At 53.5% G+C, this 17,401-nt stretch overlaps 1 protein-coding gene across 1 annotated transcript; it reads right to left on the bottom strand.

Annotated features, from left to right (window-relative positions):
* Positions 1 to 36: 36 nt before the first annotated feature.
* On the bottom strand, positions 37 to 8,929 carry SEMA4G (semaphorin 4G). Its single transcript, XM_004370039.2, has 14 exons — positions 8,806 to 8,929; positions 8,565 to 8,713; positions 8,221 to 8,283; positions 5,419 to 5,517; positions 5,208 to 5,301; positions 4,921 to 5,034; positions 4,560 to 4,729; positions 4,308 to 4,477; positions 3,869 to 4,013; positions 3,518 to 3,740; positions 2,993 to 3,108; positions 2,706 to 2,881; positions 2,470 to 2,531; positions 37 to 866 (listed from the first exon to the last, which is right to left on the bottom strand). The coding sequence occupies exons 1-14, from the start codon at positions 8,927 to 8,929 to the stop codon at positions 37 to 39; spliced, it is 2,535 nt and encodes an 844-aa protein (XP_004370096.1).
* Between the last annotated feature and the right edge of the window lie 8,472 nt (positions 8,930 to 17,401).

The raw sequence follows: 17,401 nt of genomic DNA, 5'->3' as shown, positions 1-17,401 counted from the left end.
GGGCTGGCTTGGCAGAGCATTTCTCTCGGACCCAGCTCAGACGGAGCTCTCATCAAGCTGCTCTACAAGCTGCGTGTGCTTCCTCTTCTCCAGGATGCGGCTGAGCTCCTCAGCAAAGGAGCAGGGTCCTGCCGGCACTCCGTTGTCACTCTGCCTCAGGAGCACATAGCTGTTTCCGTTCATCCTGCGTAGCCGGCTGGGCAGTGCCACCAACCCATTGGTCAGCTCAGCTGGGGGTGGTGGGGGTGGCGGGGGAGGTGGGGCTGGGGCTCCCTCCCCAGGGATGATCTGGAGGCAGCTGCCCTCCAGGCCCCCAGCCCCCTCCCCATCATCACCCTCATCTTCCTCTCCAGGACACTGGCCGGAGACAGTCTGCAGCTGCACGGCAGATCCCCCTGCACGGCCGGCCCGGCCCAGTGAGTATTTCCGTCTGCGCCCTCGTCCTCTTCCCCGCAGACAGGCCACATAGAGGAGGGAGGAGGCCAGGATGAGGCAGAGGCCACCAAGTGCAGCAATGGCTAGCACATAGAACAGCCTTACATCGGGCCCTAGTTGGGCCCCAGGCATAGCAGGGGCCTGTGGAGCTGGGGCAGGAGTGGCTGGCCGGACAGTGAGGCTGTAGGAGGCCAGCAGAGTGCGGAGGCCATTCTCCTCAGCATAGCAGCCATAGTTGCCGCTGTGCTCAGGCTGTGTGTCTGTCACCAGCAGCCCATCCACACCCACACGGTAGCCATCGTGCCCATCGCTCAGGCTCATGCTCCCATTGAGCAGCCACAAGGCCCGGGCCAGGTTGGATGGCTGGTCACAGGGCAGGAGGACATCATCACCCCGGAGCACGGAGCGGGTCTTCAGTGGTGGTGGTGGCTCTGGGAGGGGGGTGCAGGAGGAGAGGTCAGTGCCTGCCCATCGCCAGGGGAGCACTGGAGATGGCAGGCCAGATCATTCACTGCTAAGTCCCCTGCACAAGCACAGTATCTGGAGTCCCAGTGACAGCTGACCAAGCACTCTCCACACATGCTGCCACATAAGGTTCACATTGACCCTCCCAGGAAGAAGCCAGTGCCTTGGGCCTCTTCTTTTCTCTCTCCATGCTCTCATCTTCTCCTGTGGCTTCAATTCCTGCCATCTGCCAATGACTCCCCAGACTCTACCTCCAGCCCAGACCTCTGCTGAACGCCAGACTTGAACATGCTACCACATGCTAAACATCTCCACTTGTAGTCTCTGAGGTACCTCAGAGAAACTGAGGCCAAAGCCTCCTCCCAAAGTACTCCAGGTCCTCTCCTTGAATTGCCTATCACCGTGAATTGCCCATCACCAGCTACTCAGTTGCTTAAGCACAAACCTGGGGTTCTCCCTTGCCTCCTCTTTCCCCTTCACCTTTGTATCCAACCCTCACCAAGATTCTGCTTCCAGAATCTATCTCAGACCTGTTTGCTTCTCTCCTTCCACAGCTGCCAGCACTGCTCTGGCCCCATCTAATCCATTCTTCATCTAGTGGTGGGGTGATGTTTTAAAAACACAAATCCTGCCTCAAACTCCTCAGAGGTTTCCTGTTGCTGTTCAGATAAAGACCAGAATCCTCAGCATGGCCCCTGCTTACTTCTCTAGCCTCTTCTGATGCTCAGACACCCTAACATCTCTCTGCCTGCTGTTTCCTCTGCTTGGGTGTCATCTTCCTACCCTGAGCCCTCCACTTGCCTTATTAATAGCACAGTAGAACATAGTGATTAAAAGCACAAACTCTGGAGTCAGACTGCTTGGGGTCAGGTTTGAATTCTGACTGTGCTGCTTAATAGCTGATTAACTTTGGACAGTTTACTTAACCTCCCTATGCCTCAAAGAGGTTGTCCCTCATGGGGGTAATATGGCATCTATCTATAGAAATGCTGTGAGAATAAATGAGATCATGCAAATAAGCATTTGATCAGTGCCTGGCACATAGCTAGTACTCAATGAATGTGAGCTATGAAGATTAACGTGGCTCTTCCTTCAGGTATCAGCTCAGTCATCAGTGCTTCCTTAAGGAAGTGCCCATTGTCCTTCTGAACACTTGTCATAGCTGTAATTATTCCTTTTGTAATAAAAAAACAATGAAAAGAATTAATTGTAATTAATCATTTGTGTGATCATTTGATTGCCTGCCCCACCTTCACCACCACAGAAGTGACTAGACACTTCTCATTTTGGACCTGTCTCATTTATAATTCACCTGGGCAGCAAATGTTTGTTCAGCACTTACTATGTGCCAGGCTCTGTGCTGGGTGCTGCAGATGCAGAGGTGAACAAGACAGGCCCACACGGCCCCTCTCCTCACGGAGCTGACTGGTAACAGTTCTCTCAGTCCTCTGCTCTGCTCACTATTCAAAAGCCTAACCGTCATACTCACTGAAAGCACACAGACACAGACACTCAGAGACACAAACATGAAAGGGAATAGGCCTACAAACATCCATGAGTGCCACTGACCTGTGTCCCTGCTGCCCTCACAGCCTCGGTTTCCTCTCTCTATGTCCTGTATCAGTGCTGTCCTGGAGACAGAGGATTGAGATTCATGAACACGGAGAACTGGGTTTCAGTTTCCCCAGCAAAAGGCTCGACGAGGCTGTTAAACAACTGGCCCCCACCCCCCTAAAGTTAGCAGTGCTTCCTCCACTCAGGGCCTCACCCTGGGCACATATGACCTCACCGCCACCACCTCCCACCCTCTACTCTGACACCTGTTGGCTACGGTGGTGGCCACCATGCAGGCACGGGTGCTGGGGTCCCAGCCACAGTAGGGGTCCCGGGCCAGGATGCAGTCGTAGCAGGAGCGGTAGCGGGAGCAGCTGGACAGTGGTAGCTGGATGACTCCACTAGGGGCCCCCACATAGAGGCTGTGCTGAGAGCCAGAGAGGACAGCTGGTCGGCATTGCCCCCAGACAACACACCCAGCCACTGCCCAGCCTCCCATCCCAGAAGGCCACATGGAGGGTCACAGGTCAGGGGCTACCTGTGTTGGAGAGATGACCAGATTCTCCACAGACTGGGGCTCCCTTAGCACTTGTGTCTCTTCAATGATGTGCATCCCAGAGCCGAGGACCACGGCCTTGTGGATCCACCCATCAGCTGGCATTGAAAGGGCAGAGGGTCAGTGAGATCAGACCTAGCAATGGGGTCTGCTCTAAGCCCCCACAACAGACCTGATGGGAGCAGCTTGGCTGACATGAGGTCAGGGGCAAGGATTCAGCCAGTAGCAGTGGGCGCTCAGGACACTGGGAACTCTGGGTTAGTCATGGCAGCAATTATTGGGTTTAGAAGCATTAGCAATCAGGGTCAAATGTCACTGTGGTTGGTGACAGGAGTTAGCAGTCACCAAGAGTCAGTGGTCACCAGGGGCCAGGAATGAATGTTCACTGAAGCATCAACATTGATGGTCACCAGAGTTTTGTGATAAAGGGTCATCTAGGGGACTGGGGGTCAACAGGGATCAAGGGTCAGCAGTCACCAGAGGGCTCAGGCCAGGGGTCAGGAGCACCTGTGCCCAGAAAAAGCAGGTCATAGGTGAGTCCAGCAGGTGTGGTGACGGGTGTCCCTGTGAGGTGTGTGTAGCGCACACTGCGCTTGAGCAGCAGGGGCCGTCCCCGTGTGGGCACCACAGGCCGAGCCATCAGTGGGTGCAACTTCACAAAGTCCAGGACCAGGGAAGGCAGATCCCGGGATGAGTTGTAGCCTTGGCTGCGCAGTGAGTCTGTGATGCACTGGGGGTAGGGACAAGGGCAGTGAACCTCAGGACTCCGCTGCCTGCCTGCCTTCCCCACAAGGCCAGTCCCCTGCCCCTGCCATGGGTTCTGTCTACCCAGCACAGGCCCCAGGCTTGGATGCTTACTGAGCCAGGCCGGGGCTCAGGCACCCCACCATCATAGCGGCCCCAGCGCCGGGTGCCATCCTGGTACTCCATGTAGGGGCCTGTGAAGACGGCCTGCACCTCAGCCAGGTCATAGCGGCAGACAGCTGAGGCCTCCAGTGTCTTCCTAGGGGCGGGATGTAGGGAGGGGGCTGAGTCACACACAGTGAGCCTGCCTCCTCCCCATGCCTAGCCTGGCACCCCTGTTACCCTGACCAATCTGGCTTCATGACCACAGAGCCGCCGCTGTGGGTCAACAGGCTACTCTGCCTCTGGCCCCAGATGAGCTGGCCATGCCTGAAAGAAGTTCTCTCTTTGCAGCCAGCCCTCTCTGCAGATGATCTTATCTCATCCTCACTGACCTTTGCTCCAGCCCTCCACTGTCCACAGTTCCTTGCCTCCCCACTGTCCCTGCACTGACCACTGTGTGGTCAGCGTGAAGGCTGCATAGAAGCGCATGTGGGCTAAGTTGCTAGCGTCCAGGCTGCAGACACCACGCAGAGTCTCATATTGTGGAATGTGGCAGATGAGACGCGCCTTCAAAAAGGATGTCCACTTCTTCTGCAGGATCTTCTTCCCTCCTAGGTCTCCCTGGGGAGGTAGGGGCACAAGGTCATGGGCCGAGTCCGAGGTCCAGCTTCTTCACCCTTGCCCTGGCCTCAGCCCTACTCACCTTGCAGACACGGGCCACACGGGCCACGCGGTGGCTGCTGCGGCTCTGACTGAAGCTGCCAGAGCCCTCCTCGGCTGCACGCTCCGTGAAGAAGTAGTAAACCTTGTCATCGTCCCCCACTGCACTGGCCTCACTCTCCCGTGCCAAGACAGAGAACACGAACTCAGCATCTGTGGGCGGGGCAGTTCGGGAGGCTTTTGGGACAAGCTGGGGACTCCCCTACCCCTGCCCCTCACTTGACAACACACAGGAATGGACAGGCTCACCTTGGGATTTGGGGTTAGAATGGTCAGCTGCCCAAGGGAGTGAAAATGAAGACATAGTCCCCCGCCCCCATCAGCCTGTGCCTCATCCTCCTAACCATTGAGCCAGTGCACCGGTGCCTCCTCAGTCCTCAGGGAGTGAGGGTGGCGGCTCCGGCGGATGTCAGGAATGCTTCGGAATTCATAGCGTGTTGCTGTGTAGAGGCCCCCATCTGGGACAAGGACATGCCAAGTATGAGAGAAATGCCACATACAACAAGGGCATGTGACACACAATGAGAGGTACATGATACACAAGGGCAGCAAGTCCCACTAACAAGATCCATGTCCCCAAAACAGCGTGCTTGTGGGTGAGGAGCCAGAGTAGGGAAGAGGGCACACTCACCAATGATGAGGCCTGTGAAGCCACGGGCGGGGTCGTAAGGACACTTCTCCTTGCCCTCCTCGAAGCTGATTGGCAAGGTGAAGGCCTCAGCATCCTGGGGGAACGAGGGGCCAGAAGTCAGTGGTCCTGAGGACAGGCAGGGGCTGTGGCCCAAGCTGAGACCAGCCTGAGGTCAGGGCCCAGGGATCAGGGATGGGGCAGGCATACTCACAATGGCTGCACAGAGGGGCTGGAAGGCATGCGTCCCGCATGTATAGAGGTGGGTGGCATTGAGCCGCTGCAGGAACCTCACGTGGTTGAAGCACTCAGTCTGTGGATGAGGTGGGGTGGGGCCGTGAGCTCCTGGCCAGGCCAGAGGCCTCCATTAGTTCAGCTTTGACGTCTGGCTCTTGCCCCCGCCCACAGCACAAGCAGTTCTTTCCAAGCTCCCCATGGGCCTTCTCACTGCCCAGAACACAGAATATTCCCTAGAGCTCACTGCCTTGTGAGTGGCATGACCCCTCTTCTCTCTATCCCGTGTGTTACAAGACACCACTCCACTAGCTTTTCCTCCTGTCTCCTTCAGCCCCAACACTCCTGCTCAGGAGCTCCTGAGGTGCTTCTTTCACATTGTGCTCCTTCTCAGCCTCTCCCAGGCTTGAGGCTTGGAGCTCCCACACCTCCTTGGAGTCACACTACCAAATCTATCCCCAGGCTGTAGCCCTCTCTCCCTCTGATATTGCACGGACACATCAAACTCACATGGTTGGAAACCAAGCTCAACACCTCCTCCCTAACCTGTACCTTCCCCCTAAACCTGTCCATCCAGTCTTTCCCACTGGCTCCCTCCATGCATCCTATTACTCTGTCCAGAAGCTAGGAGTCATCTCTGATGCTTCCCTCTCCCTCACCCCCACATTCAGTCCCTCTCCATGATTAATTCTTTGTCCTTAGTGTCTCTTGACTTGGCCTGCTCCACCTTCACCATCACCACCCTAGTCCAAGTCACCACCATCACCTCTTCTGCAGCGGCCACCTGATGGGTCTCCTGACCCTCTGCCACTCTTTTTATGACAATTCCTTTACTTATTTAGTGAATGAGGAATGCATGTACACATGCGCAAAGGTACAAAGGGATATGTTGTAGACAGAGAGTCTCCCTTCTACTCCTGTCCCCTAGCTCCCCAGTTACCATTTCAAAGGTGACCACTGTTCCGTCCAGAGAGATTCTACCAATCAATATACTCCTGTTCCCCTCCCGCCCACTTTCCAGGGCATATTTTGTAAAGAGATCACATCACTGTATTTAAAAAGCCCCTCAGTGGCTCACCAGTGCCCTGAGAAGAGAGTCCCACATGCTGCTGGCCCTGCCTGATGGGACCTCTTTCTCTGGCCTCATGCACCCTACTCCAGCCACACTGGCCTTCTCTGCCCACTGGATGCCCTGAACTGCTGCCCTCTGGACTTCTCTGCCTTGTTAATGATTCCTCCTGTTGCCTGCTATCCAGGGTTAACTCCATGGAAACCTCTTGGCCTCTTCCCATTCCCTTACCTGAAGCAGCGCTCTGGCACCCATCTCCTCCTCTCCACCAGCTCCCTCAGGCCTCCTTCCTCTGGCCTACACGATGCCTCCAACCTCCCCATTGCTCTTCCTGCCTCCAGACTCACCCTAGTTTAATCCATCTAGTGCCCGGGCCAGATTCATAATCCTGTGGCAGTGTTTCCCCAAGGGTGTTTATATTTTAAAAAAAAAAGGGGGGGTGGTGGATTCTGTGGTCAAATAAGTTTGGAAACCACAAGGTAAAACCTATCTTTACTGAAGGACTTCTCAGAGCCTCAAGGATATTGCTGTGCATTGTGTGATTGAGCATGTAGTGTTTTCCAAACTAATCTGACCAATTAATTAAAGCCCTCTTTTGAAAATTAATGTTCCTCAGAACATGCTTTAGGATATGTTCTCCTAAAGCCTTCTACACAAATTGTGGTCCAGAGACCAGCAGCATGAGTGTCACTGGGATCTTGTTAGAAATGCAGAAACTCAGGCCCTTCCCCAGGCCTGCTGACTTAGAATATGCATTTTAATAACACACCCTGGTGATTCAGGTACACATTACAGTTTGAGAGTCTCTAAAGTGTCAAATTGCCAGGTGCCCATTGTCACAGAATAAAATCCAACCTCACAGCTGGGCATTATGGCCTCCATGACTGGGCTCCACCTGCCTCACCAGTCCCTTTCTACCTACAGTGCCCCAGGAGGCAGCCTCCTTTGTCAGAATCTCCTGGAGATGCCTTTATAAATGCTGCTGCCCAACACTGCCCCAGATCCACTGAACCAGAATCCCCAGTCTGGTGGACCTTGGAAATGGGTATTTAAAAAAAGCCCTCCAGTGGATCTGTTACATAGCCAGATGTGGGCGCCCTACAGACACCCTGTTCTTTAGTCAGAAAAGGCTGACACTTCACTAACACCCCTCCATACTGGATACTTGAGCTGTTCCTTCACCAAAGCCTTGTTTTTCTCATCCATAAAATGGGAGATACTACTACTTCATAGGGTTAATTTAGAATTAGAATAGCTAAGTCAGCACTTATTCAAAAACCAAAAACAAAACCCATTGCTGTCGAGTCGATTCCAACTCATAGCGACCCTATAGGACAGAGTAGAACTGCCCCTTAGAGTTACCAAAGACTGGTGGATTCGAACTGCCGACCTCTTGGTTAGCAGCCTGAACTCAACCACTGCACCATCAGGTAGGGCTCCAGTGACCCTATAGCACTTATTAGGGGTTGCTTATTATTGCTATCATGATTATTATTTGGGAGCCCAGAGGAGATTAAGATACCACGAGCAGGCCAAGCTAACATTGATGAGAAGCACTGCGGCCAAGACCCGCTACTTGGGCAACACCTATAACATTTACTGAGATTGCTGTGATGGACTGGCTAGTCTGTGCCTCTTCATCTATCTCCACCGACCCTGACGTCCCCAGTCGAGAGGGAGGAAAAGGAGCTGGGGACAGGGCAGACCACATACCTGGTTGTTTTTCCCTTTTTGATGACATTTGCCTTGCATTTCTGGGGAGGCCTCCCAGCGGATCTGGTGGGGGAAAGAGAATGGGCTGATGCATTGATCCCAATGCCCTTCTTTCTCCTCACTACCTGTGGGGCCAGGGATGGGAAATGGGATCCAAGGGAGCTGGGAAGTCAGGGTGAGCATGAATTTCCGGAGGAGCATTGGATACAAGGGAGACTTGGGCTGAGAAGGACAGCCCTGTCTGAGCAGGGGTCTGTAGAGAGCTGGCAGGGTTTCTGGCAAGTTGAGTTCCCAGGGAGCTGGATGAGGCTGGAGACATTGGGTGGTCCAGATCCCAGACTGACCTCCTTGTGAGCCCCATCTCCTATGTCCAGAGCGTTGAGAGAGAACAAGGCGCCTCGGGCTCCCACCAGTAGCCTCCCTGAGGCCTCCTCCAGCAGTAGCGTTGAGTAGTTCTGGGCTCGGCCCTTGAAATGCCGGGTCCCAGAGAGCTCTGAGGAGAGTGGGAGCTGTGAGCCCAGCCCTGGGGCTGCCTCCCGACCCCTAGCCCTGGTTTCCACTGCCTCTCAAGGTTGGGGATCTAACCTTCGTAGGGGATGGTCATCCGCGGGGTAGCATCTAGTTCTCTGGACGGTCTTCGTGGTGAGGGTCCAGGGACTGCCGTGGCTGTGAGGAAGCTCAGGAGGAGGGGCCAGAGCCTTTCCCACATCTTCCTGGGGAGCCCCAGACCAACAAGACCCCCAAGGGGAGCCAGGGCCAAAGTCACAAGGGGGGTTTATAGGAAGAACAGACTCAGGGGTCAAGGTCCAGGGAGGTCACTTGGAAGGTCAGGGGTCATGAGGGCATGGGAGTCACTGAGTCATGGGGCCAGGGGGGGTCCTGAAATCGAGGTGACATGGGGTCACAGGGTTGTGTGGCCATGGAATCCCAGCTAAGAGGTCAGAGAAAGGGACGCATCACACGCTGCCTTTCTGCATCAAATACCAGCTTCATGGTGAAGGAGGGGGTCGTAGGGTCCCAGAGGGGTTGTAGGTCATGGATGGGGTGACCCTGTCCTTGACAGTGGGACTAGTCCTTGTTCTCTGAAGTTCGTTTTCTGAAGAAAAAGCGGGGGAAAAGGCTCTTTGATCTGTGTGTCAGGTGGAAGGTGGATAGCATTACCCCCAGACTTCTGGGGGCACTGAGGAAGGAGGCCCAGCAGCCACAGAGCTCCCAGACCAGGACAGCCCCAGTCATTCCATCTCTCTGCTCTGATGCAGGAGATTGGGGTGGCACGCTCCTCCTTACAAGACCCCACATGTCCAGCACTGCCCTCCTCTGGCCAAGGCAGAAGAAGCTCAGAAGCTCAGAGAGGTACCCATCTTGGGGGAGCTAGGGTTTTCAGGGAGAACGCCTGCTTCTTGGAACAGCAAGACCCAACCAAGCAGCGGTTGCTCCTACTGCCTGCGGGGGTGCCTTACGCAGGAAGGCCTGGGCAGAGAGGTTTAATGGGCCTTTGTTTATTCTGTCCTGTTTTTCCTTTGTTTTTTCTTTTCCCTGGCCTGAGAGCTCCCTCTGGAATTTCTCTTTAATTAGACACTTCTCCTCCCCTCCCCAGCATTCCTCTCTGAGGGGGTGCACATCTCTGTCCTGCCCCTTCGAGTCCGTACTGCACCCTCTGGCTAGGCAGCCACACATGTCCCTACCTGCAAACAGGCACTCACAGGCACAGGGGTATCTGGGTCCCCGTAGATGCACAGATGTAGTGTCTGTGCAGGAGGCTCTTGTGTGCAAGGCTAGGTAATTGGGACATGAGCAACATGGAGAAGGTGAACTATGGGATCCCTGAGCTCTTGGTTGGAGACCATTCCCATACCTGAACCCTCCCTCAAGCCAACCAGTTGCAGATAGGGTGGAGATGGTGGCAAGCCTTCCTAACTGCTGGAACAGGCCTCCCCTGCCTCCTGTAATTGGAAGAAAGTCCTGGTGATCTACTTCTGAAAAATCAGGCATTGAATATCCTGTGGAGCACAGTTCTACTCTGACACACATGGGTTGCCATGAGTCAGAACTGACTCCACAGCAACTGGTTTCCTTTTTCTTTTTTTTTGGCCCCTGTTAACAGGCCTCCTGATTGCTGAGGGGGCTCCTGAAGGCTTCCTGGGCTAGGGTGGAGGAGGCCTTGACCCATCCTATCTAATGAAATGTCCACAGACAGCGCCAGAGGAGCCACTGGCCTCCTCCCTCGCTTTGATGTCAATATTAACTATCTGGCCTTGGGGAGAGGGGAGGGACCAGGAGCTGGCCAGGGGGAGAACAGGAAGTTGAAGTGTTTGTTTATTCAAGAGATAAAAGTCAGCCCTGTAGTGCAGAGGGGGAGAATGAAGTATGAGAGGAAGAGAAGGGGGTTCCTGAACCACAGAAAGCGTACTAGCTTCTGGTTTGGGGCCTGGGGCAGCAGGAGGCCCCAGGCAAGCTGCCCATACCCCACCCTCTATTATGGAGGCACACCTGTTTACCTTTGGGGCCTCCTATTTGCTTAGCACTGGGTGGGTGGAGGGGCTATTTGGCTAGGAAGGGTCAGTCTCTAGGATTGTGGGCAGGAAGAACACACCCCAGGTCAGAGGAACCTCTCAGAGTGTGGTGCCTGGCACGCTTACCCAGGTGTACTCTGAGTCACACATGTCCAGAGGAGGGTGATGTGCATGCACACGGTGCACACAGGCTCATGTTCACAAGGAAGGCTGTGAGCACACACATATGCACAGGAGAATCATGCATATGTGCACACCCACAGGGAGATTTGTGCAAATACATGCTCATGCAGAGAGCTATGGCCACGTGTGTTCGTGCGTGTTCTCATGTAAGGTTGTACTCACATGCCCATTCATTCAGCAGGTCACACGTCCTCAGAGGTTGGCAAGGGAGGGTCCTGCATATACACACATACGGCATGCACCAAACCCATTCGTACAGTGGGTCAGGCACACACATGTTCACATGAGGATTAAGCACATGAGTGTTCACATAGATTCCGAATACATGATTATATACACACAGAGACCAGCACACGTACACACAAGCTTGGAGGCTGCCAGTGTCCACTGGGGCTGAGACACAGAGCAGGAACCCACCTCCCTTCTCGAAAGTCAACAGTGTGTGTGTGCGCGCGCGCGCGCCTGTGTGTGGCTGGAGGGGACTTCTGACCTCGGATAGTGGCGCATGGGTCAAGGCAGCGCCGCCAGCGAGAGAGGGGTACCTAATCCTGGCAGGTGCAGACCCCTAGCACTGGCAAAGAAAAGAGGGAATGAATCGTTTAACTTAGCACCTCCCTAGCCCCGTGGACACTGCAGTACTAGATATGCTAGTTGGGCCTGAGCTCTCAGCCCCCATTTAACCTGTTGGGAGAGCAGAGCTAAACTGGTGGGGCGGAGCGTGCTTCCCCACCCCAGTGTCGAAGAGGGTTAAATGTCTCCCGTCCACCCCCCACGCTCCACCCCGAATCCCACAGTCAAGGTTTCTCCCAGAGCCAGCCCTGAACTCTGGCCATCTTCCCACCATTAGATCCCAGGGCGGAGGGAGCTGGGGACGGGAGACCCCTTAACAGGGTCAATGGAGGATCTGCAGGCTCTCGATCTTCATCCCGGCTGTCCACCTGCCTATTGTACGGGCGTATCCCTCTGCCCTGGGGGTGGCCGTCTTCCCTGGGCTGAGCGAGACCCTTCTCTATCCCCACTCCCCAATCCAGGACACTCCGAGATTCCCTCCCCTCGTCAGGTCTAACCTTAGTCTCTTCTGCTGCAGCTCGAGGACAGGCTCTCCTACGATCCCGCCGGGCGCCAGGAGACGTGACCCAGATTCCGGAGAACACTGTTCACCCGGCGGCTCGCCGCCCCGCGCGGGTCCCCGACTCCTCGGTTGCGGGGCCGCGCCCAGCGCGTCCCGCGGCCTGGCCCGCACCGCCCTAGAGCCTTTCTGCGGGATCGAGGGGCTTGGCCGCGAGAAAGGCCTGGCCCAGCTGCAAGGATGGATTGGACGCGGGAAGGGCCTTGCTTGGCAGCTACCCTCAGGCCCCGCCGCCCCCCGCACTCCCCACCCCCTCACCTTTGAGCTCGGATCCCAGGCCATACAGACAGCTTCGCGCGCCTCCGCGGCCCCGCGGCCCGGGCTGCAGGAGGAGGGGGCCGAGGCCGGAGGCGGGGTAGGGGGAGGTGGAGCCGGGGGTGGGCGGGGACCAGGGAGGCGGGACCGAGGGGGTAGGGTGCGGGCAAGGGCGCCGGGCTCTTACTTCGCATCCCTCACCCTAATAGGGCTGGTTTGAGACCAAGGCTTACACACAGCCCTCGGGCATCTGGCATACCCCGCCCCTCCGGAAGGAATGAGTGGATCCCTGCCCCTGGGTCCGCGGCCCTGGGTCGCCCCCCGGTGGTTGCTTCGCCACCCTCCCCTTTTGTCTAGCCTGAGGACCCCTCTGACTGGCTTAACCGTTGGGGCGTGCGAACCTGTTTGGGAGCTTTTCCTCTTCGAGGGCCCTCTGGTCTGTCCTCTAACCTGGCCCTCGCTTCCCCTTGCGACCCTGCCACCCCTTTCTGCTCCCTTCCCGAGGTGGGGAGGGCTCTAGTAGATGGACACCAGGCCAAAGGCCTCCCTCCCTCTGGCTGCTGGGCTTGAGGTCTGGGTGGGGGTGGGGGTGGGGGTGGGGTCAGGCTGGAGGGGATACAGTAACTGCCTGACAGGAAGCGTACACAGAGAATGCTGTTTTTCTGGATGATAAGCCACAACCTGTCCACCCACCAAATCTAAGCCAGTAAGTCAGATTCACCCACCAAGTCACTGGGACACCTGCATTCTCCTCCAGCCCATCTTGAACATCGTTCTTACTCCAGAACTTCCAGGGCACCCCTCCTAAGCAATCACGATCACCATACCCAAGTAGTAACCTAGAAAATCCCTCAGAATCAACTCAGCTTTAATTCTACTAGGTTGGTCCTTCCCCTCAACTCAGGCCCTGCCTACTTCCCACTGTATTTTAAAGGGAACCCAGCTTCTAAGGTCCAATTCGAACCTGAGCTCTGGTCATGTATTGTTTCTTTTTTTTTGCCTGGTCTTCCCTATTTGGGGGTTTGGACCCCTTGCCCCCACATCCTCATCCATGACAGCATTGATGTAGGCTCACAAGATGGACCAAGATGACGAGGGCCATGGGGACACATAGCTCACTCTTCCATGTGCCTAGGAGTCTGAGCTCTGGCAGGAGGGGCAGGGAGGGGCAGACAGGTGGATGGCTCCCTGTGTATCTTCTGGTGGAAAGTGCAGTCGCCCGAGAGTGAAGAGGATTCAAGTGGCTCTTTCATCATTTAACTGAAAGGACCCTGGGAAAGACTGCATCTTTCTGAACTCCCCAAAGCTCACAGAGTTTGGCACTTGGCTCATATACAATCTTGTAGTTTGGGCTGCTGTGATTGTAGACTGTCAGACAGCAGGGCCCACGTTACACTTCCACCTCCCCCAGCATTCTGCGAACAGAAATGTGTATGCACATGTTGGGGGGGGGGGCAGGGGGCGCAGCTGGGGGAGAAATGCTTACATTAAAAAAATCTACACACATAGCATCTAGGGTCTTAAAAGCCTGTGAGCAGCCATCTAAGATACTCCACTGGTCTCACCCCTTTGGGAGCAAGGGAGAATGAAGAGAACAGGATACAAGGAAAAGATCAGTCCAGAGGACTAATGGACCACAGCTACCACGGCCTCCACCAGGCTGAGTCTGGTACAGCTAGATGGTGCCTGACTACCACCACTGACTGCTCTGACTGGCATCACAACGGAGGGTCCTGGACAGAGCTGGAGAAGGATGTAAAACAAAATTCTAACTCACAAAAAAAGACCAGATTTACTGGCCTGACAGACTGGAGAAACTCGAGGAGTATGGCCCCAGACGCCCTTTTAGCTCAGTGAAGTCACTCCTGAAGTTCACTGTTCAGCTAGGGATTGGACAGCCCCATGAAACAAAACGGGAATAATGAGGCACAGCAGTCCAGGGACAAGGACTAGAAGGCAGGAGGGGACAGGAAAGCTAGTGATAGGGAACCCAAGGTTGAGAAGGGACAGTGTCAGCACGTCATGGGGTTGTTAACCACTGTCATAGAGCAATATGTATACTGTTTAATGAGAAACTATTTATTCTGTAAACCTTCATCTAAGGTACAAAAAAAAAAAATTACGTGAGATCAAACTGACAACAGCAACTCAAAAGGTTTGATGCGAAGCCTAGGGGGCAGTGAGTTGAAATAATCGTGATGGAATAATTTGGAAAAGGACAGTTAAGAATAGCAGCACAACCGGAAGAATGTAATCGTTGTCACTGAATTATACATATTGAAACTTTTGAAATGGTGTAACTTTGGCTATGTATATTTTCACCAAAAAAAAAAAGGTCCTTCAAGGTCGAGGAGAGTGTTGACATGTCATAGGGCTGTTAACCAATGTCATAAAACAATGTGTACTGTGTAATGAGAAACTATTTGTTCTGTACACCTTCATCTAAAATACAATAAAAAAAATACATTTCTACAGTGTCCAGCTTCATTTGTTCACGGGTCCCTCATCCCATCCTGAGGAATTAATAGCTCCATTTTATAGATGGCGAAATAGGCTGTTAACTTGCCTTGAAATTTATTCTTATGTTTACAGGGAGAGAGACAGGGCAGTCAAAATGGAAAAGGCTGAGAAGAGGGAAGCAGGGTAAGCGTGAAGGGGAGATATACGCAATGGCAGAAATGTGCAATTTTGGACCAGACTTGTATTGGGGGAGTACAGAGAAGGGAAGGGCCATCAAAGAGGGCAGCAAGTTTGACTTGATGAGATGGGTGGGTTCCTGGTGGGAAATAGATGGGAAGAAGTCAGCTGGTGGTATGGAAAAGACCACAGAAGAAAATCCTGAGTTGACAGGACTGAGTAAGGAAGTCTGAGCTGGTAAGCCAAGAAAGACAAGGTTGAGAAAAAGAAATGTGGCAGTCCTTGTAGGAAAAGTGGTTTGGGGGTGGCACTGAGGAGAGGGCCCCACAATACCAGACAGGAAAGAAATGAAGCTGCGGGGGCCAAGTAGGTTAGCACAGCTCCTCTGAGCTCTCAAAGAAGCCCCAGTGCTGACTTCAGATTTCCTCAGGAGGTGGGCAAGTAGGCCAAGATGGTTTTGGGGGTGGGTCCAGCATCCCACTCACCGAGGCAAGCCTTTCTCTTGAGGTGTTCTGATGACAGACTCAGAACCTCATACTTTATAAATGAGCAAAAAGCATGATTTCACTGCTGTTTCAGCATAGTACTTGCTAAACTAGTTGGACAGTTACTTCAGTACCTCTGGTAACACAGACTCAGACCACAATCCATCTCTGTATCCTTCCACCTAAATCCGCAAACCTTACCATCAGATGTGAAGGCAATTAATGAAACTTTCCACAGGAAGCCTCCCAAATCAACAATACTGGTACTTCTCTCTGCAAATCAAGCTGATAAGGTGTGAATGAGGGAAATACTGACAGTGGAAAAGGAGACTTGAAATTAAACCAAGAACTCAATCTAACCTAGCCAGGAATTTGTGCCCTGGGACGCAGGCAGGTTATTCTCTGGGCAGGTTGTTACTCATCCTTAAAGTTACTACCCTGGCTGCTTCACAGGGAGGCTATGACAGGTCCTATTTGGAAACCGGGAGTGCTTCACACACAGAGAACACAAATGTGGGCTTGTTTTTGCTAGGCAATTTCCTCAACTCTGCTGTAAGGCTGCAGGTATCGCTGGCTGTCCTCAGCACTGATTCTCAGCCACCTGCATATCAGAGTTTGACTCCAGGCTCTGTAGAGAGCCAGTTACTCACTGTAGCAGGGATCCTAGGTGGAGGGGGTGCGTAAGAACTCCTGAAAGTTGAGCAGAGGCTCCCTGAGGCAACAGAACTCTGGCCTAGTCAAATTCTTGTCCTGCTTCCTGTTCACTGTGGCATTTCTGTTCCTGCTTTGCCACCTCCACCTCTGGTTTGCCCAGCACTTTCTCTTTAGGTGGTGTGATCTTTTTTTTTGGCCACATACACCGCTGGGGTGCTTCTTCGGTAGGCACTGTCACCAGTGCAACAATGCTGCAGGTCTCCGTCCCACTGTGCTTCAGAAACCTGTTTTGCCTTTTAAGTTTTCCTCCCAGCCAGTTGTCTCGGAGTCAAACCCAAAGCTGGGCCTCCTGGTTTGCCCTCTCTCTTGACTCAGCCTGGGGAATGGTGAGCAAGGAAAAGGGAGCATCAGGACACGTCCACAAATGCTGGAAAATCACCACCACCACTCTTTCTCAGCCTTAACATGCTGTTTTTTGTTTTTTTTAAGTCACAAACTCTGTTTTTTTACCAGCACTGACAGAGCTGGACAGAGGCCTCTGGAGCTTCCTGTGTCAGAAGTAATAGAGAATGCATACACTACCATTTTCAGGAGAAATGGTTTGCTCAGATGTCAGTAAACTCCAAAGTGCCTGTTCCAGATCAATTTTAACCGGCATCTGAGAAGAGCCTCAAGTTAGCACTAAATAAGAGCTATCATTTACTGAGTACTTCCTGTGTGCCAAGCACTGTGTTAAACACTTTTCAAGCATTATCTCCTTTAGTCCTCACAGACCCTGAGGGAGATACATTATTCCTTTTAACAGATGAAGAAACTAAGGCTCCAAGAGGTTAAGTAACTTGCTCAAGATCAAACGGCTAGCATGATCAATCTGGGATCTGAGGTCAGGACTAACTGCAAAGCCAAGGCCCTTAACTTGTACAAGGCTGTGCTGCCTGCCTCCCAATAAAAGTACGTATCTCCATGTCTCTGTTTCAGTCAGAGAAAAAGCCTTACAGGTGGTCTCCTCCTAAACAGCCTGAGAGGGAGAAATTCTGGCATGGTTCTGGAACCTGAGGCCTAGTCCCTCTGTGACCTCACAACATGGTTCTGGAACCTGAGGCCTAGTCCCTCTGTGAGCTCACAAGAACATTCTCCAGTGAGGAGGTATCAACCTAGGTCTCCCTCCAGCTGGTATACCTAAAGCATTCTAGGACTATAACTGCCTGGCAAGTTGGAGGTGGTCCCAGCCCTACATCTGTTGTGTGGTTTCCCCTTTCTTGGCCCTGGGCTCTGAACAAGGGTATTCTTTTTTCAAGTCCCCTTTGCCCAATAATAGAAAATAT

This window comes from Trichechus manatus, unplaced genomic scaffold (genome assembly GCF_000243295.1).
Source record: "Trichechus manatus latirostris isolate Lorelei unplaced genomic scaffold, TriManLat1.0 scaffold00007, whole genome shotgun sequence".
Taxonomy (NCBI): domain Eukaryota; kingdom Metazoa; phylum Chordata; class Mammalia; order Sirenia; family Trichechidae; genus Trichechus; species Trichechus manatus.
Note: the sequence above shows the minus strand (reverse complement) of the source record. Positions and strands in the feature narration are given on the sequence as shown.

Coding starts and splice junctions, on each gene's coding strand:
- SEMA4G (XM_004370039.2), bottom strand. CDS start 8,929: ATGTGGGAAAGGCTCTGGCCCCTCCTCCTGAGCTTCCTCACAGCCACG. Junction 5,302..5,418: donor AGCCCCTCTGTGCAGCCATT/GTGAGTATGCCT, acceptor TCGTTCCCCCAG/GATGCTGAGGCCTTCACCTT. Junction 4,478..4,559: donor GTGTGGCCCGTGTCTGCAAG/GTGAGTAGGGCT, acceptor CTACCTCCCCAG/GGAGACCTAGGAGGGAAGAA.